The 24,609-nt window shown below is 42.0% G+C and overlaps 1 protein-coding gene across 1 annotated transcript in view; it reads left to right on the top strand.

Moving 5' to 3' along the window:
- Nucleotides 1-24,609, top strand: part of naa35 (N-alpha-acetyltransferase 35, NatC auxiliary subunit) — an 88,585-nt gene that overhangs the window by 17,043 nt on the left and 46,933 nt on the right. The window contains exons 3-10 of the mRNA XM_080188825.1: nucleotides 2,676-2,709; nucleotides 3,008-3,122; nucleotides 8,249-8,323; nucleotides 9,632-9,799; nucleotides 19,376-19,442; nucleotides 20,898-20,941; nucleotides 21,176-21,226; nucleotides 23,079-23,162. Coding sequence (XP_080044951.1) covers nucleotides 2,676-2,709; nucleotides 3,008-3,122; nucleotides 8,249-8,323; nucleotides 9,632-9,799; nucleotides 19,376-19,442; nucleotides 20,898-20,941; nucleotides 21,176-21,226; nucleotides 23,079-23,162 — 638 coding nt within the window. The remainder of the gene's footprint in view (nucleotides 1-2,675; nucleotides 2,710-3,007; nucleotides 3,123-8,248; nucleotides 8,324-9,631; nucleotides 9,800-19,375; nucleotides 19,443-20,897; nucleotides 20,942-21,175; nucleotides 21,227-23,078; nucleotides 23,163-24,609) is intronic.

The following is a 24,609-nucleotide window of genomic DNA, read 5'->3' as shown; positions in this document are numbered from 1 at the left end:
CTTCTTTATCAACTTCTTTGTCAATCTTTGTTGACATTTAAACCTGTCCCAATCCTCTTCTCGCCCACTACTCTTAGCTACTCTAAACGCCTCCGCTTTTAATTTAACACTTTCCTTCACCTCCTTCGTTATCCACGGCCTATTATCTCTCCTCCTACGGTCCTTTTTGACCATCGGAATAAATTTCTGCTGAGCACCAAGAAAGATCTCCTTAAAGATCCTCCACTGCTCCTCAGCAGACCTACCTTCCAGTGCGCTCCCCCAGTCCACATTCGCCAATTCTTCTCTCATCCTACCGTACTCACCTCTGTTCAAACAAAGGACGTGTGTCCGGGAACCCACTTTCTCCTCCTCCATCTGCACCAGAAACTCTGCATGCAATGATCACTCTCCCCAAGAGGATCCTTCACCGCAAGGTCCCTGATTCTACCCGCCTCATTACATAACACCAGATCCAAGATAACTCGCTCCCTCGTCGGCTCCAACACACACTGTTCGAGGAAACTATCCCGGCAGCATTCCAAGAACTCCTCCTCTAGCCCACCGCGTCCAAGATGGGTCGTCCAATCAATATGTAGATTGAAATCCTCCATAACTACGGCCGTCCCATTCCTGCACGCCACACTTATTTGCGCGTTAACAGCCCGCCCCACCTCCAGATCATTATTCGGGGGCCTATAGACGACACCCACCAGCGTCTTCCTCCCTTTGCTGTTCCTAATCTCTACCCACAACGATTCCACTTTCTGCTCCTTGGCTCCAATATCATCCCTTGCTACCACCCTGATGCTATCCTTAATCAGCAGAGCTACGCCCCCCCCCCACTTTTTCCTCCCACCTATCCTTCCTAAACACTTGATACCCCTGGACATTCAGCTCCCAGTCCCTGTCACCTTGCAGCCATGTCTCTGTCATGGCCACCAGATCATATCCATTTGTGCCGATCTGCGCCACCAGCTCATCCACTTTATTCCGAATGCTTTGTGCATTCAGATAAAGCGCCTTCATCCCAGCCTTCACCTGGACCCTATTTGCCGTAACACCACCAACCATACTCACGCCCCCTACTCCCTCTATTATTGGGACATCCTCGGCCCCTTCCCTTACCTGTACCCTCTCCTTAACTTTAGACCCCGTAATGTCACCTACCCTCCCCTCCTCTCCTCTCCTCTCTCTCTCTCTCTCTCCCCCTCTCTCTCACTCTCTCTCTCTCCTCCCCCCCCGCCCCCAAATTATTTTAAAGCCCTGTCTACAGTCCTCTTTACTCGATTCACCAGCACTCTGGTCCCAGCACGGTTCAGACCATCCCCATCCCGCCTGAACAGGTCCCACCTACCCCAATACTGGTGCCAATGCCCCATAAATTCAAACCCATTCCTCCCACACCAATCCCTGAGCCACCTATTCACTTCCTTACACCCGTCTGCACTCGGTTCAGGCAGTAGCCCAGAGATAACCATCTTGTCGGTTCTACTTTTAATACCATTCCCAGCTTTTCATACTCCCTCCCCAGATCCTCAGTTCGCATTTTGCCTACGTCGTTGGCACCCACATGTACCACAACGACCAGATTCTCACCCTCCCACTCCAAGTTCCTCTGCAGCCCAGATGCGACATCCCGGACCCGAGCACCAGGCAGACAACACACCCTTCTGTGCACTTTGTCATTGTGACAAAGGACAGTGTCAATACCCTTCACCCCACTATCCCCAATCACTACTACGTTCCTTTTCACCTTCTCTTTGCCTATGTCCTGCTGCATCACTGTACCATGTGCAGTTTGCTCACCGACCTCACCTCACTCGTCCTCGTCCAGACTGGAAGCAAGAACCTCAAACCTGTTATGCACATTGAGAGACTGAGACATCCGCTCCCCACCCCCCTTCCTCCTCTCAGCAGCCCCCTTTTGTTCCTGACCCTTAGAGTTAGCCAGTCTAGGGGGGGTGGATGTCACTTGTACCCCATTGACAATGGCACCCTCTCTCCCCCTGATGAGCTTCAGTGTCTAGCTCAGAGGCCAGCTCGTCTACCTTGAGCTGGAGTTCCTCCAGCAACCTGCACTTACTGCAGACATGGTCACTGGGAAGGACCCTGGGGTCCACCAGTTCCCACATCATACAGAAACAACACATCACATGCCCCTCCATTATTCACTGTAGTAGTATTGAAAATTTCCACATGAACTCACCTGGCCCTTTTTCTCTCCAGCCCTTTTGATACTAAGCCCTAGTAGCTCACTCTGCTTCCCCCTCCCTCCGCTGCCCGCTGTCTACACCAGGCCTCCTTTTAAACCTGGCGCTGATTTAAAGCTTGCTGGCCCACAACTCCCTTCTAACCACTCCCTCAGAATTCTTAAAGCGGTAAATACAAAAAGCCCGCAAAAATGCTTTTAAATGATTTAAACAGTTCTACAAGGTACAAAGTGCTTTAAACTTATTTAAACAGGTTTTTAACAGGTAATTTCTTATCTCTCTCTCTGCTCCTTCACTCGTCTGCTCCAGCAAACAATGGAAGGCTTCACCGTGTGACCATCTGATAATTTTTAGTGGTTAAATTTGGAATGACATTATGCATCATAATGCATTTTCAGCAAGAGAGAATTTTTGCATTTTATTGTAAAATATATGTATCCTATAGTGAAATAAACTGAATTTAATCTCTTTGTATTACTTTAGAACTTAAGTTGGGTGAACTACTACATGACAAACTGTAAGTATGGCAGCATTTTTAATTGAACAGAAAAATCATTTAATTACTTTGGCCCTGTTTTTTACTTGGAGCTAATCATTATTCTTGCGGGGGTGGGGGTAAAGAAGACGCCTTTCTTTATTTCACTAATAATACCAGTCACAACAATAAAAAAAACACTTATTAAACTGTTTTTAAGATCTCCTGAAATCTATTCCATTGGTGATCATTCTACTACATTAAAGAGTATGATAGAATTTGTTGATGGCAATGATGTGCAAAATTGTAATTCAGAGTGTTTATGGAATGTTTTCCATAGGTTTGGCCTATTTGAAGCAATGTCTGCAATTGAAATGATGGACCCAAAGATGGATGCAGGAATGATTGGAAACCAGGTTAATCGTAAGGTGCTCAACTTTGAGCAGGCTGTCAAGGTTAGACACTTCAGTTCAAAACAGGCTCTGCCATAATTTTAACTAATATATTAACATAATTCTCAAATTTGCTATTTACAGTTTACTCACAAAATACACTTTCTAGCCCTCTTTATCTTGATAGCTTGCAAAAAACTGGGTAAATGTTTTTATTGGCAATAAGATGTTAATGTTTTGCAAAAAAAAGGATGTTTCACTGATGAAAAGAAAAACACATTTGAAATTCATCTTTTTTCTTGGTTAACTCTATGAAAGACGGAGTAATGTACATGATTTTTAATCCAGCAAGTTTGATGTACTTACCCTAGAACCCAGAATTTTGGATTTGTTGAAGTGAAGGAAATATCTGAACAACAGGGAAATGTTTGGAGATACAGCATTTTCTGTGTAGAACTTTTAAATCAGCTTTTTTCAGTCCAACCTGTTTCCTGACTGAAACCTGGCCATTTCTGAAAGGTGGGCAGACAACCATCCTGTTCCAAAGAGGTGGGGTTTAACTTGAAAATTAAGCTCGCGCATCATTTTTAAAATTATACTTTTGGAATTTAGTTACCATCTGTCTGGTGTCCCCAGGAGAGGACTTGACAGATTCAGGAGATAAGTGCCTGTATACGAAACTGCTGGTTGCAGGTATCTGCCCGAGGAGCTTCCGCAATCAGGTAGCCTGAGACTGCCAATCACAATCCCACCACAATCAGTCCTCCAATCATACCACCAATAGTCAGCCTCTGATTTTTTTTCCATTCCAGTCAGCCTTCTAAGCTCCCCACATCAGATCTCTTATCTCCTCCCTCACCAGATTGATTGTCTCCTAGAACTCACGCCTTGTAGAAAAAAGCCCAAATTACAGATTCCCTACAATTTTCTGACCAGCCAGTTTCCTGTGGGTCAGGTAAGTTTGAAAAAAAACTCTCAAAATTTCCTGTCACTCCATCATATTTGATGATTAAAATTACTTGTTCAAGGCAATTAACTCAGCAGTACCATGATAGAATTGGATGAATAATTGGGACAGTATGTTCTGTATCTATAACATAGCTGAATGTTGATGAGTTCAAACTTCTTTGAGTATGACAACTATTTTTAAATTCATTTTTGGGTTGTGGGTGTTGCAGGCTCGACCAGCATTTAATGCCCATCCCTAGTTGCCCTTGAGAAGATGGTAATGAACTGCCTTCTTGAACTGCTGACGTCCTTGTGGTGTAGGTATGTCTACAGTGCTGTGAAGGAGGAAGTTCCTGGATTTTGACCTGGTGACAGTGAAGGAATGGCGATATATTTCTAAGGGGAACCTCCAGGTGGTGGTGCTTCCAGCTATCTACTGCTTTTGTCCTTATAGATGATTGTGGTCATGGGATTGCAAGGTGCTGCCTCAGGAGCCTTGGTGAGTTCCTGCAGTGCATCTTGTAGATGGTATACATGGCTGCACTGTTCGTCAGAGGTGGAGGAATTGAATGTTTGTGGAAAGAATAGCAAATACGTGAGTTGCTTTGTCCTGGATGGTGTCAAGTATTGTTGGAGTTGCACTCATCCAGGCAAGTGGAGAGTATTTTGTTACACTGCTGACTTCTGCCTTGTAGATGGTAGACAGGATTTGGGGAGTCAGGAGCTGAGTTATTCATAAGAACATAAGAAATAGGAGCAGGAGTAGGCCATCTAGCCCTTCGAGCCTGCCCCGCCATTCAATAAGATCATGGCTGATCTGTCGTGGCTCAGTTCCACTTTCCCGCCCTCTCCCCATAACCCTTAATCCCCTCTCTTATCAAAAACCCATCAACCCGCGTCTTAAAAATATTTAGCGAGGCAGCCTCCACCACTTCAACGGGCAGAGAATTCCAGAGATTCACCACCCTTTGAGTGAAGAAGTTCCTCCTCAACTCTGTTCTAAACCGCCCCCCCTTTATCTTGAGGCTGTGCCCCCTAGTCCTACTGTCTTTTTTCAGCGGGAAGAGTCTCTCCACCTCTATCCTATCCATCCCATTCATCATCTTATACGTCTCAATGAGATCTCCCCTCATTCTTCTAAACTCCAACGAGTACAGGCCTAGTTTATTCAGCCTCTCCTCATAGCTCAACCCCCTCAACTCCGGTATCAGCCTAGTAAACCTCCTCTGCACTCCCTCCAAGGCCAAAATATCTTTGCGCAGGTGCGGCGCCCAAAACTGCACACAGTACTCCAGCTGCGGCCTCACCAATGCCCTATATAGCTGCAGCAAGACCTCCCTACTTTTATATTCAATCCCCCTCGCTATGAAGGCCAGCATCCCATTCGCCTTCCTGACCACCTGCTGCACCTGCAAGCTGGGTTTTTGCGACTCATGCACAAGGACCCCAAGGTCCCTCTGCACCGTTGCCTGCTGCAGTTTTTTGCCACGTAAGTAATAGTCCTTCCTACCATTCTTCCTACCAAAGTGGACCACCTCACACTTGCCAACATTAAATTCCATTTGCCATTTCCTGGCCCATTTGCCCAGCCTATCTAGATCCTTCTGTAGACTCTCCACACCCTCCGCACAATTTGCCGTTCCCCTAATCTTGGTGTCATCAGCAAATTTCGACACCCTACACTCGGTTCCCTCCTCCAGATCATCCATATAAATGGTAAAAAGCTGAGGCCCCAGCACCGACCCCTGGGGCACTCCACTAGTCACCATCCGCCAATCCGAATAGCACCCGTTGACCCCCACTCTCTGCCTCCTATTTGTCAACCAATCCTCTATCCACGCTAACACCCTACCCCCAACTCCATGTCCCTCGACCTTCAGCAATAAATTCTTGTGAGGTACTTTGTCAAACGCCTTCTGAAAATCCAGAAAGACCACATCCACCAGCTCTCCTCTATCCACCGCCCTAGACACATCCTCATAGAACTCCAGTAAATTTGTCAGACACGACTTCCCTTTAATGAAACCGTGCTGCGTCTGCTCTATCAAGCAATTGCCTTCAAGATGCCTCGCAATTTCCTCCTTAATGACGGATTCTAACATTTTACCTACAACAGACGTTAAACTAACCGGCCTATAATTCCCCGCCTTTTGCCTGGCACCCTTCTTAAACAACGGCGTAACATTAGCCGTTTTCCAATCCTCTGGCACTTCCCCGGAATCCAGCGACGTCTGGAAAATAACCACCAAGGCATCCACTATCACCTCCGCCATTTCTTTCAGAACCCTCGGATGCATTCCATCCGGTCCTGGGGACTTGTCCACAATCAGCCCCTCCAGTCTGTCGAGCACCGCCTCTCTAGTAACAGTAATGTCATTAAGACCCTCCAGTCCTACCACCTTTCCATCACTAACACCCGGCAAATTATTCACGTCCTCCTCCGTGAAGACAGAAACAAAAAAGTTATTCAATACCTTAGCCATATCCCCATCCTCTACTACTAGGTCCCCTTTCTCATCCTCTAAAGGACCAACGTTCACCCTAGCCAGCCTCTTCCTTTTTATATATTTATAAAAACTCTTACTATCCTTTTTTATATTAAGCGCTAGCCCAGCTTCATAGTTTCTCCTACCCTTCTTTATCAACTTCTTTGTCAATCTTTGTTGACATTTAAACCTCTCCCAATCCTCTTCTCGCCCACTACTCTTAGCTACTCTAAACGCCTCCGCTTTTAATTTAACACTTTCCTTCACCTCCTTCGTTATCCACGGCTTATTACCTCTCCTCCTACTGTCCTTTTTGACCATCGGAATAAATTTCCGCTGAGCACCAAGAAAGATCTCCTTAAAGATCCTCCACTGCTCCTCAGCAGACCCTCCCCCCAACGCGCTCCCCCAGTCAACATCCGCCAATTCTTCTCTCATCCTACCGTACTCCCCTCTATTCAAACAAAGTACGCGTGTCTGGGAACCCACTTTCTCCTCCTCCATCTGCACCAGAAACTCCACCATACAATGATCACTCTTCCCAAGAGAATCCTTCACCGCAAGGTCCCTAATTCTACCCGCCTCATTACATAGCACGAGATCCAAGATAGCTCTCTCCCTCATCGGCTCCAACACGCACTGTTCCAGGAAACTATCCCGGCAGCATTCGCCACAGGATTTCAAGGCTTTGACCTAGTCTGGTAACCACTGTATTCATATGGATAGCCCAGTACAGTTAACCCCCAGGATTTAATTTGATTTGATCTGATTTCTAATTGTCACGTGCATTAGAATACAGTGAAAAGTATATTTTTTTGCATGGTGTACAGCAAAGGCACACCATACATAGGGAAGGGAAGGAAAGGAGAGAGTGCAGAATGTAGTGTTACAGTCATAGCTAAGGTATAGAGAAAGATCAACTTAATGCAAGGTAGGTCCATTCAAAAGTCTGATGGTAGCAGAGAAGAAGCTGTTTTTGAGTTAGTCATACGTGATCTCAGACTTTTGTATTATTTTCCCAATGGAAGAAGGTGGAAAAAAGTATGTCCGGGGTGTGTGGGGTCCTTGATTATGCTGGCTGTTCTTCTGAGGCAGCGGGAAGTGTAGACAGAGTCAGTGGAATGGAGATTGGTTTGAGTGATATGATGGGGCTTGATTCATGACCCTTTGTAGTTTCTTGCTGTCTTGGACAGAGCAGAGCCATTCCAAGCTGTGATACAACTAGAAAGAATGCTTTCTGATGCATCTGTAGAAGTTGGTGAGAGTTGTAGCGGATATGCCAAATCTGCTTAGTCTCCTGAGAAAGTAGAGACTTTGGTGAGCTTTCTTAACTGTAGCATCGGCATGGAGGGATCAGGATAGGTTGTTGGTGATCTAGACACCTAAAACCTGAAGCGCTCAATCATTTCTACTTAATCCCCATTGATGTAGACAGGGGCACGCCCGCTACTACACTTCCTGAAGTTAATGACTATCTCCTTCACTTTGTTGACATCGAGGGAGAGGTTATTGTCATTGCACCAGTTCACCAGGCTGTTGATAGTGAAGGATTCAGCGATGATGATGCCATTGCATGTCATCGCTGAATCCTTCACTATCGACAAAATTTGATCCTCTCGTGTTTTCAACAAGAGAAGGTTTGAAAGCTTGAAACTGTACCCACGTAACCGGTGAAAATACATGATGTAGCTTCATACCCTTTTTAAGTAGCTGAATGCTTAGAGTACTAAATTTGATCTTTGTTTCTTACTGAAGGATAAAACAATTACAATCAAGGGTCTGACCTTACCTGAACTTATAGGTATAATGGACACATGCTTCTGCTGCTTGGTAAGTTCAGCATTTTGGATAGTTTTTTTAATTTCAAGCCATTTAAGAATCATAGAATTTTGCAGTCCATTTATCACTTCTGTCAAATTTTTCACTATCTGAGGCACCTATTCTAACCTCGGTTCCCTGTTAGTCACCATACTTTTTTAATATTTTCCTTTTTCAATATCAAACCAATTTATTTTACACTAACTTACAGAATCTACCTCTATGCTGGTTTTTGGAAGAGAATTCCATATTTTAACTCTGTGTGAAAAATGTTTACAACCTTTTGATTCTTTGTTGTAATAATTTGGTGCATCTATACTTGCTAACTGGTACAAATGATTAAGTTACCTTATTATATTCCTTCTTAATCTTTAAAATCTCTGTCTTGTCATTCTTTAATATTGTCCACTCATGAAAAAAAGTATTACTCATACTCTGTATTTATAGGAGTAACTTCTAACCTGTGGTAACATTCTAGTTAACCTCAGCTACATTTCCATTATTTATAATACTTCAAATGGTATCCAGAATTATACATGACCCTGTGCTGTAGAATTGTATACAAATAAAACTAGCTCATGGAACTAAAAACTATATTTAATACTGACCAAATAGGAGTGCAGAAAAATTGAAGAATTCATCCAGTAACTCTTCTCGTGTGCATTTTCTTCTTAGTTTAAAATAACACAATTGAACGCACTTTAGTTTTACCACAATTTCAGGAGAATTTGACTCATTTAGAAATTTCTAATAAAGTGAACTGGTGTAAGTTAACAAAACTTCATCAAAGTTGCAACTTATTTTGAGAAGTTCATCCTAAATTAGATATTTGAAAATCCTACAAAAACCTAATCTAGTATAATGTATTTTTAAAACTGCAAGTTTTTTTTCCAGGACAACATGCTTTGCGTTTTCAGTTGATTTTTTAACCAGTCAAATTATAAATACATTCTGGCCACAATCAATGAGCTGGTTAACAGATTGGGGGAAAAAAGTCAAAGGCTTGAAAGTGCCACAATGTTGATTTGAGTTATACTTTTTATATGATACAATATTTTATAGTTGTTGAAATGAGACTCCCAAAGAGGCAAATTCCCTTTTATTAACTTTAAGTAGTTTGTAGAATTTCTTCGCCATCATTTCAACTACTCATTAAATATTGAACAAGTCAGTTGGTTTGCAAGATAAGAGTAATAATTCATGCATTTGATGTTTGTTTTGTCTACATGGAAAAACATTTTTAATACAAAGCAATTTAATTTTGCCAGTAGTAAATAACATTTTGAATTGGAATCTTAACTCCATAGTTTCTTCTCGCAGATAACATGGCTAGAAGGGCATTCTTTGGCGCAGACAGTCTTCACCTGTCTTTATGTTCATAATCCAGACTTAATTGAGGATTCTGCAATGAAAGCTTTTGCTCTGGGCATCCTGAAGATCTGTGACATTGCCAGAGAAAAAGTTAATAAAGCAGCTGTTTTTGAAGAGGTAAGTGGAGGAGAAGAAATAGCAATGCAAGTTGTTGAGCAAATGTGGCTACAGTTTTGGGTTATTTTATGAAGTTTTGTTTATGTTCAAAATATGAGATGCAAAGAAGCAAGTTTACTTTTAAAAAAGTGAAATATTGCAGATGCTGGAAATCTGAAATAAAAACTGAAAATGCTGGAAATGCTCAGCAAGTCTGATGGCATCTTGAGGAGAGAGAGTTAACTTTTCAGGTTGATGCCTTTCATCAGAACTGGGAACAGTTAAGAGTTGCAATATGTTTTGAACACCTTCACAGCCACATCTCCTTCCTCATCAACTGTCTCCAGCGCCAATTTATTCCAAGTAGGTTCCAACTGATATTTCACCTTTCATGTTTTGGATCCATCTGCGATTACAGATAAAAGCCAAGATATTCAGCATTCCTCAAGCAGTTATACTCACCACATTCCAAGATCCGCACAATGCTACTTGAAGCTTGCATGCCCTCAACCTCTTTCTTAACAGAATCTACACCAGTCTCCCTATTCATTGTATCATCTTCTGTCTTCCACCACCTCCAACGTGATGCCACTATCAAGCATATCTTCTTTGCATTCACCTTTCAACATTGAAGAGATTATTCTCACTGTAACACCCCAGTGCACTCTTCCACCACCCATAACGTCCCTCCCCTTCCTTTCACACTTTTCCATGCAGGAGATGCAACATGTGCTCCTTTGCATCCTTCCTTCTCACTATCCAAGACACTAAATATTCCTTCCAGGTGAACCAGCAATTTACTTGTGTTTTTTCCAATTTAGTTTACTGCATTTGTTGTTCACAATACAGGCCCTCAAGATGGGGGACACCAAATGCAGATTGGCTGACATATTTTTAATATACCACCATTTGGTCTGCAAGTGTGACCTCGAGACTCCAGTGACCTGACACTTTAATGCTTCAACTTGCTTCCGCTCTAATCCCTTGTCCTCAGCGACTGAGGTGCCTCTGATGTCAGGAAGCCTGTATCACCTGATCACCATGCAGGTGCTGGCGCCATATTTAAAGGGCATCTGGCTCTGTATTAGAATTGGAAATTGTCTTGCAGGCTTTTTAAGAAAGCTTTGCAGCTTAAATCTCCAGCTCCTGAATCTCTGTTGCTCAAGCACAAAAAGCCCAGGGAGATGATTCCTCTGCTATCTCACAAGATCATTTGGTGACATCAGTGAGCGTTCAGTTGAGGTCTGCGCTGTTGTCATTCAGCCAGCATATCCCCTCCAACACAAAAGATGAAGAAGGAGAGGCTGGAAGATTCCCATGCTGCCACTATCTCTCTATCCTTGCAGGCTGCCTCTTCTCCCATTAAAAACGTGTGCTGGTTAGGTGCACTGGCATGTCAAATTCCCCCTCAGTGTATTTGAACAGGCACCAGAGTGCAGCAATTAGGGGATGTTCACAGTAAATTCATTGCAATGTTAATGTAAGCCTATTTGTGACACTAGTAAATAAATTAAACTATTGTAGTATACTCAGAGAAAACATTCTAGAAGCCTATCTGTAGGAGAAACAGCTCCAAATGTGTCAATAACCTGGGATCTGTAAGTTGTTAAAACACTTAACAAACTGTTCATGGGATCTCCAGAGGCCTCCAGCTCACAGGCATGAGTTTCAATTCTATACACTCCATGTGATATCAAGAAACAGCTGAAGGCACTGTAATTGCCCAAGAAACAGGACAAATCCAATGTGGCCAATTACCACTCCATCAGTCTATTCTTGATAATGGGTAAAATGATGGAAGGGGTCATTAACAGTGCTGTCAAACAGCACATCTGGCAATAATCTGCTCAGGGATGCTCAGTTTGGGTTCTGCCAGATCACTGACCTAGATTCAGCCTTAGTTCAAACATGGACAAAAGAGCTGAATTCCAGAGGTGAGGTGGGAGTGACTGTCCTTAAAATCAAACAGCATATGACTGAATATGGCATCAAGGAGCCCTAGCAAAATTAAAGTTGATGGGAAACAGGATGGGTTATCCTCTGCTGGTGGAGTCATACTTGGCACAAATGAAGATGGTTGTGGTGGTTGGAGGTCATTCATCTCATTCATAGGACATCACTCTAGGATTTCCTCAGGCTTTGCTGTAGGCCTAGCCATCTTCAGCTGCTACATTAATGATCTTCCTTCCACCATAAAGTTAGAAGTGGAGATATTTGCTCAAGATTGCACAAATGTTCAGTACCTTTTGTGACTGCTCAAATACTAAAGCAGTCCATAACCAAATTCAGCAGGACTTGGATAGTATCTAGGCTTGGATTGACAAATGACAAGTATCATTCATGCTACATAAATGCCAGACAATGACTATCTCCAGCAAGAGAGAATCCTTTGGCAATCAGTGGCATTGCCATCTCGGAATGCACCACTATCAACATTCTGGAGGTTACCATTGACCATAAACTGAATTGGACTAGCTGTATAAATAGTGTGTTGCCAGAGCAGGTTCAGAGGTTAGGAATGTTGCAACAAGTATTTCACCTGACTCCCCAAAGCTTGTCCACCATCTACAAGGCACAAGTCACTGCCTGGATGAGTGCAGCTCCCATAACACTGAAGAAGCTTGATATCATCCAGGTCAAAGTTGCCCACTTGATTTGGTTGTCCTTCCACAAACATGCACTCCCTCCACCACTGATGAACAGTAACAACACCTACATGATATATTCTAGAACCTCCTTAAGCAACACCCTCTAAACCATGACTGCTACCATCTGGAAGGACATAAACAGCAGATATCTGGGAACACCGCATCTGGAGGTTCTCCTCCACATCACTCACCATCCTGACTTGAAAATATTTTGTCATTACTTTGCTGTCACTGGGTTAAAATCCTGGAACTCCCTCTGTAACAGCACCGTGGGTGTACCTGCACCTCCTTTTCCTATTTGTTACCTTCCCACCGCTTACGTAATCACTACAGTTTTCCTGCTGTTGGGGTCAGACGTGCAACCTCCTATCCAAGTCTTCATGCCCAATTGCCATCTTCCCCCTTCCAGCAGGCTCCACAGAATCAACCCCATGTTTCTACCTCAACAGGTGCTGTATGACTTGCTAATTATTTCCAGTATTTTCTGTTTCTAAAATGAATTAATATAACTTTAAAAGATATGATTAATATAATGTTTGATTCTCAAACAGGAGGTCAAAATACCTAATGACAGAAGCACAGAATTTTTGTAAGGAATGACTTTGCCTGTCAGAACTTTTATTTATTGAAGAGTTGAATCTATCAGAACTCTCCTTTTGAATTGATCAAAGTTAGGTTATACATGCTAAATCAATTCTTAAATTGGAATTGTATTGTGCCAAGTTCTTAATTTTGGTATTTCAGTCTATGCTGATTTTTAATGGTGACAGACTTGTAACTGTCCATCTTGCACCATCTGCTGTATCCATTTTGCAGAGTAAGGTAAAATGTGAGGGAGGTAAGCTGTTTTGTTCCTAATGGTGGAACTCAACAGGAGAAGTTAGATGAACTGAAGCCTCTGTGTTTCTACCAACAACTGCCTCAGTAAAATGAAGATACACAGCTGCACTTAACCTATCTTGTTAATTTGAACACTGACCCTGAAATGTGGCACCAAGTATTCATATGTCAGTTTGTCTCCCTCTCTTGATTTCTGCATTTTACTTTCTATTCCTTTTTTAATTCTCTTCCACTCTTTATTCCCCCCTCTTTTTCTCTCATTCATTTCTCACTCTGCTTTCTGAGTTTTTTATCCTTTCCCTCCCCTCTCTCCACTCCCTTTTTTTCCCTTTCCTTTCTCTTACTGCCATACATTCTGGTATATTTCTATTTTGTGTTCTTTTGTTTTTGTCTCCGCTTCTGTTTTTTCTGTATTTCTTTATCCTTTCTTATTCCTCAACACAGCCAGATAGTCAGGCAGAGAAGGATAAAACTGGAGCTTTTATTTACAATCACACGATCATAGATCACAGCATATAAGACCACTCCATTTTCAATGCCAAAACTAATTTTGCATTTACTTGCTGTATTAATCCCCTTTTCAGCTACAAGATGCTATACTCATAGTCAGCCTTAATTTTTCATCCTGGAATTACATGTTTTACTTTATCTTGTAAGTTGGCGCATAGGATCAGGCTGTGTGAGTGAGTTTAAGACAACATTGAACAGTCAACTCATGGCATGATGAGTGACAAGCAGAAATAGGGCCTCCAGCAAAACAAATGAAGTATGAAGCTGCTTTCGAGCAAAGTTGTAATATTTGCTAACTCATCAAATAACTTTATAGGACGGGAGTTTGGTCTAGGTGAAAACTGGTGGGAGAATGGAAAAGGGATCCATTCTGAAGAAGATGTCCGAGACAAAATGCCATCGAGATGAGCCACTTGTCTGATCTTGAGAAGCATTTATCAGAGTGGGCCCTGGAAAATTATTGGAATGGTTACATCATCACCAGAAATGCAATGTGTACTTATTCGCTTAACTGGGGCACATTTAACCTTGAGTCCAACAAATATTTCAATTCAACAGTTAGTTGGCCTAGCTGTTTTATGGAACAGATTAATCCACTGTTGCAGCTAAAGATCAAGATTGCTTAGAGATTACCAAAGTACCTCTGCCAATATTATCAGTTTCCAGTGATGCATCATCAGAATGGCAGCAGAAACATGAGTACCATTAAGTCACATTGGCAACATATATGAAATGCACATGAATGTTGACATCCCCAGCAGCCGAACTGGAGTGGAACAGCCCAAAATCAGTTTTAGTAAAAACAACAGTCATGACAAGATGAGATGCATGGTGCTACTAGTCTCTGTGACAAATTGAATTAAAGTAAAGGTTATGGTTATTTTCAAATTTAAACATGTCAAGAATCAAGTCCTTTGCAGTTTTTATTCTTGTCCATGACAATACAGGATTGTGCGCAGTAATGGATCTAATGTCTGGAATAGGCATACCCGTGCCCTGTGTAAAAAATGCAACACATTAGTGTGGGACGTGTTCAGATCCCACATAATTAATAACAGGTGCCTACAAAGAAATAACACTCACGTTGTGATCAGGACATCCAACATCTGTTGTTCTTCTTTTGGATGTGTGCTTTAACAAGCTATTCAAGGATCATGTTCATGCTAAATGGAATAGGTTGATAGTTCATGGAGAAGAAACCTTCACAGAGTGGAAATATGCATGCTGCTCCACTTGATGTTTTGTGTGATATTGTTATTAAATCGTGGAATTCATAGAATCCCTACAGTGCAGAAAGAGGCTATTCAGCCCATCGAGCCTGCACCAACTTTTAGACAGAGTTTCTTACCCATTTCCTCTCCCCTGCTCTATCCCCATAACCACAAGTTTATCACGGCTAATCCAAGTAGCCTACAGATTTTAGGACACCAAGGGTTATTTTTTAACCATGGCCAATCTATCTAATCTGCACATCTTGGACTTTGGGAGGAGTACCTGGAGGAAACCCTTGTAGACAAGGAGAAAACGTGCAAACTCCACACAGTCACCAAAGTCCAGACTTGATCCAGGATCCTTGGCACTGTGAGGCAGCAGTGCTAACCACTGTGTGATCATGCCACCATAGAATGCTATTGGTGTTCCAATGTTATCAGATTGTTCAAAATGCAGAATATCCAATTCAGTGAATGGAGAGGAAGATGATGTGCTGTGGAGGGATGATTCTCGAAATAAAAGCACCACGTCTCATCCAAAGTAGGATCTTTCAATGATGCCATAGCCAAGGTAACTCAGAATGAATTTAATGAACTTTGCACAGGATGATGAGGATGCTAAAATGCTTTAATTGTAGTTAACAACATCTTTGTCCAAATAATTAAATAAACCTGTGTCACAAACTAAAATATATTAACAGTGTTAAGTTTTTATCATGATTCAAAATGTTGACAAAAGAACATAGGTCTTGGCAGGCATAATCATTTTGTGTTTCTAGTCTCCTTTGTCATTAGGTAAGCCTCTGGCGCACATCTTTGTCTCTTCTTTGGACACAGGTGAGGTCCCAGAAGACTGGAGGGTAGCAAATGTGGTCCCGTTGTTCAAAAAAGGTAGTAGGGATAACCCTGGGAATTATAGGCCAGTGAGTTTGACGTCGGTGGTAGGGAAGTTAATGGAAAAATACTTAGGGGTAGGATGTATGAGCATTTGGAGCGTTGCGATCTGATTAGGGATACGCAACATGGCTTTGTTAGAGGGAGGTCTTGCCTTACGAATCTGGTGGAATTCTTTGAGGAGGTGACAAAAACGGTTGACGATGGGAGAGCCGTTGATGTCATCTACATGGATTTCAGTAAGGCGTTTGACAAAGTCCCTCACGGTAGGCTGGTAGAAAAGGTTAAGGCGCATGGGATACGAGGCCAGGTAGTTAGGTGGATTGAGAACTGGTTGGGAAATAGGAGACAGAGGGTAGTTGTGGAGGGTACCTTGTCGGGCTGGAGGCCAGTGACCAGTGGTGTGCCGCAGGGCTCGGTACTGGGACCTCTCCTCTTTGTAGTCTACATAAATGACTTAGAAGAGGGAGTAGGTGGTGTGATCAGCAAGTTTGCTGATGACACCAAGATGGCAGGGTTGGCGGGTACAGAACTGGATTGTCAGGTGATACAACAGGATATAGATAGGTTGGTGCAGTGGGCAGATAGGTGGCAGATGGCATTTAATCCTGACAAATGCGAGGTGGTGCATTTTGGAAGGAATAATGCAGAGAGGAGTTATGTGATAAAAGGTAGGCCGATTAGGAGTATAGATGTACAGAGAGACCTGGGAGTGCAGGTCCACAAATCCATGAAGGTTGTGTCACAAGTGGAGAACGTTGTTAGGAAGGCTTATGGGATGTTAGCCTTTATAGGAAGGGGCTTAGAGTATAAAAGCTGCCGTCTAATGCTTCAGTTATACAGAACGTTGGTTAGACCGCATTTGGAGTACTGCGTCCAGTTCTGGTCACCTTATTACCGGAAGGACGTGGAGTCTCTGGAAAGGGTGCAGAGGAGGTTTACCAGGATGTTGCCTGGCATGGGGGGACTGGGTTACGAGGAGAGACTGAAGAGACTGGGGCTATTCTCCTTGGAAAGAAGGAGATTGAGAGGGGACATGATAGAGGTATATAAGATACTGAAGGGAATAGATAGAGTTAATAGTGAGAGACTGCTCCCTAGACTGGGTACGAACACAAGAGGTCATCAATTAAGGGTGAGGGGGGGGAGGTATAATTTGGAGGTAAGAGGAAGGTTCTTTACACAGAGAGTTGTGGGGGTCTGGAATGCGCTACCGAGTAGGGTGGTGGAGGCAGGCACGTTGGACTCGTTTAAGATGCAGTTAGATAGGCATATGAGTGAAACGGGAATGGAGGGATATGGTAGGGGCTATTAAATAGGGTAAACCTCGGGAGACACCGGAAGGGCAGGCTGTATAACTAATATGTTTTGTCTTTATTCCACAGGTGGAGGTCCACCTCGTGTCAAGCGAGGGGCATGCACACGGCAGGTTGTGCGTGGGCTGCTCTTGGAAGTCCAGGAGTGGCCTAGTACTTCATGTCGGTGTGTGTGCTTGATCCTGGACCGATAGACGGGCACCGCAACAGCTCAGTGACTAGCACTGCTAGCTGTGCAGATACATGGATTTGGGCCTGTGTCTGTGGGAGTTTGCGCATTCTCCCTGTGGTTGCGTGGGTTTCCTCCGGGCGCTCCGGTTTCCTCCCACACCCCAAAGATGTGCTCTTAGGCTAATTGGTTTCCACCAAATTGACACTATTTCTTCCCTGAATCTGACTGAGTAGGGTCCCATTCGTAGACATGCAGGGTAGAATAGGTGTAGGGCGATGCGGCGGCGCGGGCTCGTTGGGCCGAAGGGCCTGTTTCCCGTGCTGGGTTGTTCTTTGTTCTTTGTTCTTTGTTCTAAGATCAAGGCTGATCTATTTTTGGTCTCTGCTCCATTTCTCTTCTGCCCTCCACAATGTCTTGACTCCCTTAATCTATCAAAAATCTATCTAACTCAGCCTTGAATAAATTTTAAAGGCACAATCAATTCCTTTCTGGTGAAGAGAATTCCACATTCTAAAGACCTTCAGGGAAAATAATTGTCCTCAAGTCTGTTTTAAAATGAAGACCTCTTATTCTTCAACTATGTCCCTAATTTTAATCTGCCCCACAAGTGGAAACATCCTGCAGATATTCACCCTATCAAGAGCCCTCAAGAACTTACTGGCTTCGATAAAATCACTTCTGATTCTGCCATACTCCAATAAGTATAGGCATAACCTGTTCAATCTTTCTTCATAAGATAAGTCCTTCATCCCAGAAATTAAGTGAACCTTCTCTGAACTACTTCTAAAGTAGTTTTTTTAAATTCATTTCTGGAATGTGGGTCACTGGCTAGGCCAGCTGGCTGGGTCTGATAAGGACACCAAAACTGAACAATATACTCTAAATGTGGTCTTACCAAGGTCCTGTTTAACAGCAGTAAAATACCCCTACTTTTATATTCCATTCCCCTTGCAATAAATGCTAACATTTTATTTGCCTTCTCAAACACTTGCTGTAATGGTATACTAACTTTGTGATTGTTTATGACGATACCCAGATCCTTCTGTACACCGAGCTACGCAATATCATTCCAATCAAATAGTATACTGTTTTTCTGTTCTTGCCAAAGTAGATAAGTTCACATTTATCCACGTTATACCCCATTTGCCAAGATTTTGCCCACTCATTCAACCTGTCTATATCCCTTTGTAGATTCTCTACCACTTCTTGACAACTTATTTTTCTACCCATCTTGATGTCATCGGCAAATTTAGCTATCATGCGTTTGGTCCCTTTATCCAAGTCGTGGATTGTAAAAAGTTGATGACCCAACACAGTTCACGAATCTGAAAATTACCCATTTATCCTTACTTTCTTGCTACATGTTAGCTGATTTTACTCTCTTTGACATATGCTCTTACATTGTGTTAGTAACCTTTGATGTGGCACCTTATCAAATGCCTTTTGGAAATCAAAGTACATCAAATCTACTATTTCCCCTTTGTCCAACTTGAATGTTGCTTTGTTAACGGTACCACACATCTTATCAGAGTTTATACTGGACGTTTAATTCAAACCCTGTTTTTGAAAGGATTTTTGGAGGCTTCAAGATTTGACTTATGCAACGCAATCTATGGTACATCTTTTCCATTTTATGGAACATACATTAATGCCCACCATTTGCAGCCAACTATACACAGTTGTGGTGTAATTCTGCACAATTGTTGTCCTACTTCTTTTTAAATATTGTTGCTTTCTGTTAAAATCTTAAGTTATCAATGCTGCTGTTGCATTAGAATTGAGCCCTACAAAAATTATCAGTATTTTGCTTTTTAGTTGCTATTAAAGCCTAGCGCTAATTACCATCTCTGTAATGTTGTTTGTTGATTTATTCCACTATAAGTATGTTAATTGAGGGATCAGTGATCACTATTAGAACTTTAGAGAAAGAAATTTCAGTCTTCCAACAAAATATTTTCCCTATCAATCACTTGGTGATTTATTTTTGCTTCTGTTTGTATTTTCAGGAGGATTTCCAATCAATGACTTATGGCTTCAAAATGGCCAATAATGTCACAGATCTGAGAGTTACTGGTAACTATAATTTATTTTATATAAAACAGCATTATTTGTTAAAAAGCAAAATGCTGTGGATGCTAGAAATCTGTAATAAAAATAAAATGCCAGAAATATTCAGCAGGTCTGGTGGCATCTATGGAGAGAGAAACCAAATTGACGTTTCGAGTTGAATGGGCTGTTCTTCAGAACTGAAGGAAGGTAGAAGTGTTTATGGTGTTGAAAGCTGGGAGAGAAAGAACAAAAGAGAAGGTTCAGGAAAGGGAAGAGGGTGGGAGAGATTAAATGATAGTGGTCACGGAAGGCAAAGGAAACGGGAATGTTTGTGGTAATGAAGCAAAGCAATTTTCCAGAGTTGCTGTGAATGGCCAAACACTGAAGATCTGTCCAAAATCAAAAACATGAAAAATAAGATTCAGATCGGCTCATGGCAAAGAAAAATCAATGTCGGCGAGATAAATGGCCTCCTTCTGCACTGTAGGGATTCTGTGGTTCTAAGAGTGCAGGCATAACTAGGAACCATGTGGGTATCTATAGCAACTTCTTTATGTGGAGGAATTGAGACAAGTTAAAGGCAAAATTGTTCAATGAGAGAACAAATTCAGCCAGGCAAAGCAGGATGAGATTGACTTTGGCAGCACGGAAAATCCTGCTAGCAGGAAGGACTGGAAAATCCTGCCCATGGTGCACAGGCAACTTTCTCCTTCACAAATGCATTTAGTGTCTGAATTTCAGATTCCAGCTCATCAACTCTGAGCTCAATATCCTTAAGCTACCTTAGTTACTGCAAATACAGTTGCTGTGGCTCGCACTGGTGTTCACCAGGTACCATACACTGCAGCTGCGACAGCCTGCAACCTGGTCTGCCAAATTTATTATATTTTGTTTAATTAATTAGGTTCCAATTTTGAATTCTGCCTTAATTGAGCTGAATTCCAAAGTCAATGCTCTGTCAAACCTACACCATGCCCACCTGCCCTCCATGTGACTTATTCCATGTATTAGCAAAAATTACCTGTATTTATAGCTTGAGTTCCAAAGACCTGAGTCAGGCCCTGTTGGCCAGGAAACCAGTTCAAACTAGCTGTCGAATTAACCAATTGTGTGGTTGCCATTAGCAGACAGCTTGTTAACTGTTGACTAGGACTGAAAAAAACTACAAGCTAGTGTTATAAATGAAGTTCAGCAGCAAATGTTCTAAAATTATTAGAAGTTGTTACAGTAGTTTTATCCACACTTAAGATAGCAATTTACAGTAATATTAAATATGTATATTTGATTTGTTTGTGTCTCAATCCTAATTTGAAAGTGGAGAAATAAATGTCACATAGAACAAAGCTGCTATTGTGACAAACAGTGAGCAATGTGGAAATACTTTTTGGGGTATGTTCATAAGACAGGAACCTTTTAATTTGTTGAAATGCCTATTTATCCATTCTGTTTGCTGCAATTTCTATTAAAATCTATTTCCAGGCATGCTAAAAGATGTAGAAGATGATCTGCAAAGAAGAGTGAAGGTACCATGTTAATATTGTGTGCTACCGTATTTCCATTAAAAATCAGCATGTATATGTATCATAACTTTATGACTTGTTTCTGTGCTTTTGGTATATTGTCACAATGTATTTATATTTTCGTCATGGTTCTGATTGTTTATTTCATGGGAGAAATTTCGAATTTTTACTTTTTCAATTAATGCGAAAGAAACACTTCTGCTGGATGTTGTACACTTCTGTTTTTTTCTTCCCCAGAGTACTAGAATTCGACAAGGGGAAGAGCGTAATCCAGAGGTTGAGCTTGAAGTAAGAATAAGTTCTTTAAGTTGAATTCATCATGTAAATTTTCCTATATGACACTTTTGTATCCAGACTCACTAAAATAAATTGGTTCTGGTCTCAGATATTTACAAGCGATGCTGTATTTTCCACCTGGAAAGTCTGAAACATTTTTAAAATAACTTTTTGATATAAGCAGAACAGATCCTCACTGATTACAACAACTGCACTGTGTACATTATTCACTTCAGAATGTTTTGGTGCACCTTGTTAAAACTCATTTCATACCAGATTTGAACTTGAGCCTCACCCCCGTGTTACCCACTCACCTTGCCTACCCTTTGTCAGGAGGCATGATTTACCAAAACCAGTGTGTAAGAGGAGAAAAGCTACAAGGAAAAGAGAGGAGAATAAGGTTCACCATGGTATGCTTCTGCAGAAAATGCAGATGTATGGGATTGGTGGTAATTTAGGTACTTGGATCAGGAATTGGTTAGCAGATAGGAGACAGAGGGTGGTGGTTGATGGTAATTATTCATCATGGAGTTCGGTTACGAGTGGTGTGCCTCAGGGATCTGTTTTGGGGCCACTGCTGTTTGTAATCTTTATTAATGATCTGGATGAGGGTATAGTTGGGTGGATTAGTAAGTTTGCTGATGACACCAAAGTCGGAGGTGTGGTAGATTGTGAGGAAGGGTGTCGAAGTTTGCAGGGTGACTTGGGCAGGTTGCAGAGCTGGGCCGCGAGGTGGCGGATGGAGTTTAATGCGGAGAAGTGTGAGGTAATCCATTTCGGTAGGAATAACAGATGTGTTGAGTATAGGGCTAACGGGAGGACTTTGAATAGAGTGGAGGAGCAGAGGGATCTAGGTGTATGTGTACATAGATGCCTGAAAGTTGGGAATCAAGTAGATAAGGTTGTTAAGAAGGCGTACGGTGTCTTGGCGTTTATTGGTAGGGGGATTGAATTTAGGAGTCGCAGCGTCATGTTGCAACTGTACACAACTCTGGTGCGGCCGCACTTGGAGTACTGTATGCAGTTCTGGTCCCCACATTACAGGAAGGATGTGGAGGCTTTGGAGAGGGTGCAGAGGAGGTTTACCAGGATGTTGCCTGGTATGCAGGGGAGGTCCTATGAGGAGAGACTGAGGGATTTGGGGTTGTTTTCACTGGAAAGAAGGCGGCTAAGAGGGGATCTTATAGAAACATATAAGATGATTAGAGGTTTAGATAGGGTGGATGGTGATAGCCTGTTTCCTCGGATGGAGAAAGCTAGCACGAGGGGGCATGGCTTTAAATTAAGGGGGGGTAGTTATAGGACGGATGTCAGGGGCAGGTTCTTTACCCAGAGGGTGGTGAGGGACTGGAATGCCCTGCCTGCTGCAGTTGTAAATGCGCCTAGTTTGGGGGCGTTTAAGAGATTGGTGGATAGGTTTATGGACGAAAAGGGATTAGTTTAGATTAGTGGGTCAATGTTTTTTTTTTAAAATAAGACTGGTCGGCGCAACATTGTGGACCGAAGGGCCTGTTCCGCGCTGTTATGTTCTATGTTCTTAGAGTAATGCAGACCCTCAAAGTAAAATTACCTTTTGTTAGAAATTCATTTGCAGCTATTCAAAAAAATGGATAAAATGTAAGGACAAGGAGATGACTAAAGTACAAAATACTTATGCAAAAGTGTGCCTAATCTGTTACCCAAATTCTGTGCCATAATTTTTAAGAGATGACTTTGAAGGAATGATTTGAAAACTCATTTGGGAATGTAATTTGTGGCATTCATTTAAGTAAAAAAAGAAGAGGAGTGTAATTGAGAAGATATGTTTTGACTTTTAGTTAACATAGTTATTAAAATTCTAATGTGATTTCTTTTATTATTTCAGCATCAACAATGTACAGCAGTTTTCAGCAGGATAAAGTTTACTCGGTTATTATTGACTGCCCTGATTGCTTTCACCAAGAAAGAGGTGAGACACATCCTTTGTGGAAGTTGTTCATCATCATGAAACGTGAACTAGACACTTGTTTCTAGAATGACTTTCCTAGATTGATCCTGTTTATTAATGGAGTCTATTGGAGTCAGTAAAGAGCTGGAATGGCCACCAATCATTTTCACCTCACTGGTGCGCATGTCAGCCACAGTAAAGGGTTTCTGATCTGTTGACAACTTGATGCAAATTTTGTCATTGATCTTATGTAGAAACATAGAAACCTGATCGTGCCGAAGAAGGCCATTTGGCCCATCAAGGCTGCACTGACAACAATCCCACCAAGGCCCTATCCCCACTTAGTTACCTTGCTAATGGTTCCAACCTATCACATCCCAGGACACTAAGGATTAATTTAGTATACCCAATCAACCTAACTCGCGCATCTTTGGACAAACACAGGGAGAATGTGCATACTCCACACAGATAGTGACCAGCTCGGGAATCGAACCAAGTCCTTGGAACTGTGAGGCAGCAGTGCTAACCACTGTGCCATCATGCTGACCTTGATATAGACTAATCCAAAACTGGAATGGCATTTGTTTCAGAACACAAAACCTTAGAACTGGCATCTTTTCTATGATTGAAAATGCAGGAAAAGATTGATCAAAAGGTTCAAATTGTTAAGGAAGCATGTATTAGAGTCAAAAGACTAAGAAGGTATGAGGTTTGATGCAAAGTTCTTGGAAAGTTAGCTGATCTCAGCCAGGGTAGCATTCGAGATAGTAAGATTGGCATCAGCATTAGTCCCATTCTTGAACACTATATAGAAAGCATATGTTTTCCAGTTGTCAAAAAGTAAATTAAAATTCTCACCAACTAACGTAAACCAAACTTTATGGACTTTCAAAGCACTTAGTAATATTTGTCCTTAAGGTAGATTTTTAAAAATGAAGAGGAAGCATCAGAAGCCATGAACATGAATGTGCTGGAGTAGTGCATCTCTTGCACCATACAGAGTTATATTTCTTCCTGCACCCTTCAGCTAAATTTTTTTTTGTATTGTAACTTGCTGGAAATACGAGCTGATAACGCCAGCTTGAGGGCTATAGAGCATCTGGGACCTTAGTGAATAGTAGGATCAACTATGCATCTCTCTAATCTATGGGATTTGAGAATTGAGAAAATGACCAGGAATAGCATGAATTAGAGTCAAATCTGGTATAGAAAGAGGGAACTGAAAAAAGACAAAGGAAATAAATTTTTAATCTATTATTGCCACATGTATTTGGATACAGTAAAAAGCATTGTTTCTTGCACGCCATGAAGACAAAACATTCATTGAGTACATAGGGTAAAAGGAGTGGAGAAAGTGCAGAATGTAGCGTTACGGTCATAGTTAGGGTGCAGAGAAAAATCAACTTAATGTAAAGTAGGTCCATTCAAAAATCTGATGACAGCAGGGAAGATGCTGTTCTTAAGTCAG

This window comes from Carcharhinus amblyrhynchos, chromosome 5 (genome assembly GCF_965287045.1).
Source record: "Carcharhinus amblyrhynchos chromosome 5, sCarAmb.v2.hapA, whole genome shotgun sequence".
NCBI classification, from domain to species: Eukaryota; Metazoa; Chordata; class Chondrichthyes; order Carcharhiniformes; family Carcharhinidae; genus Carcharhinus; species Carcharhinus amblyrhynchos.
The sequence above is the reverse complement of the archived record's forward strand: the minus strand, read 5'-3'. Positions and strand labels throughout refer to the sequence as shown.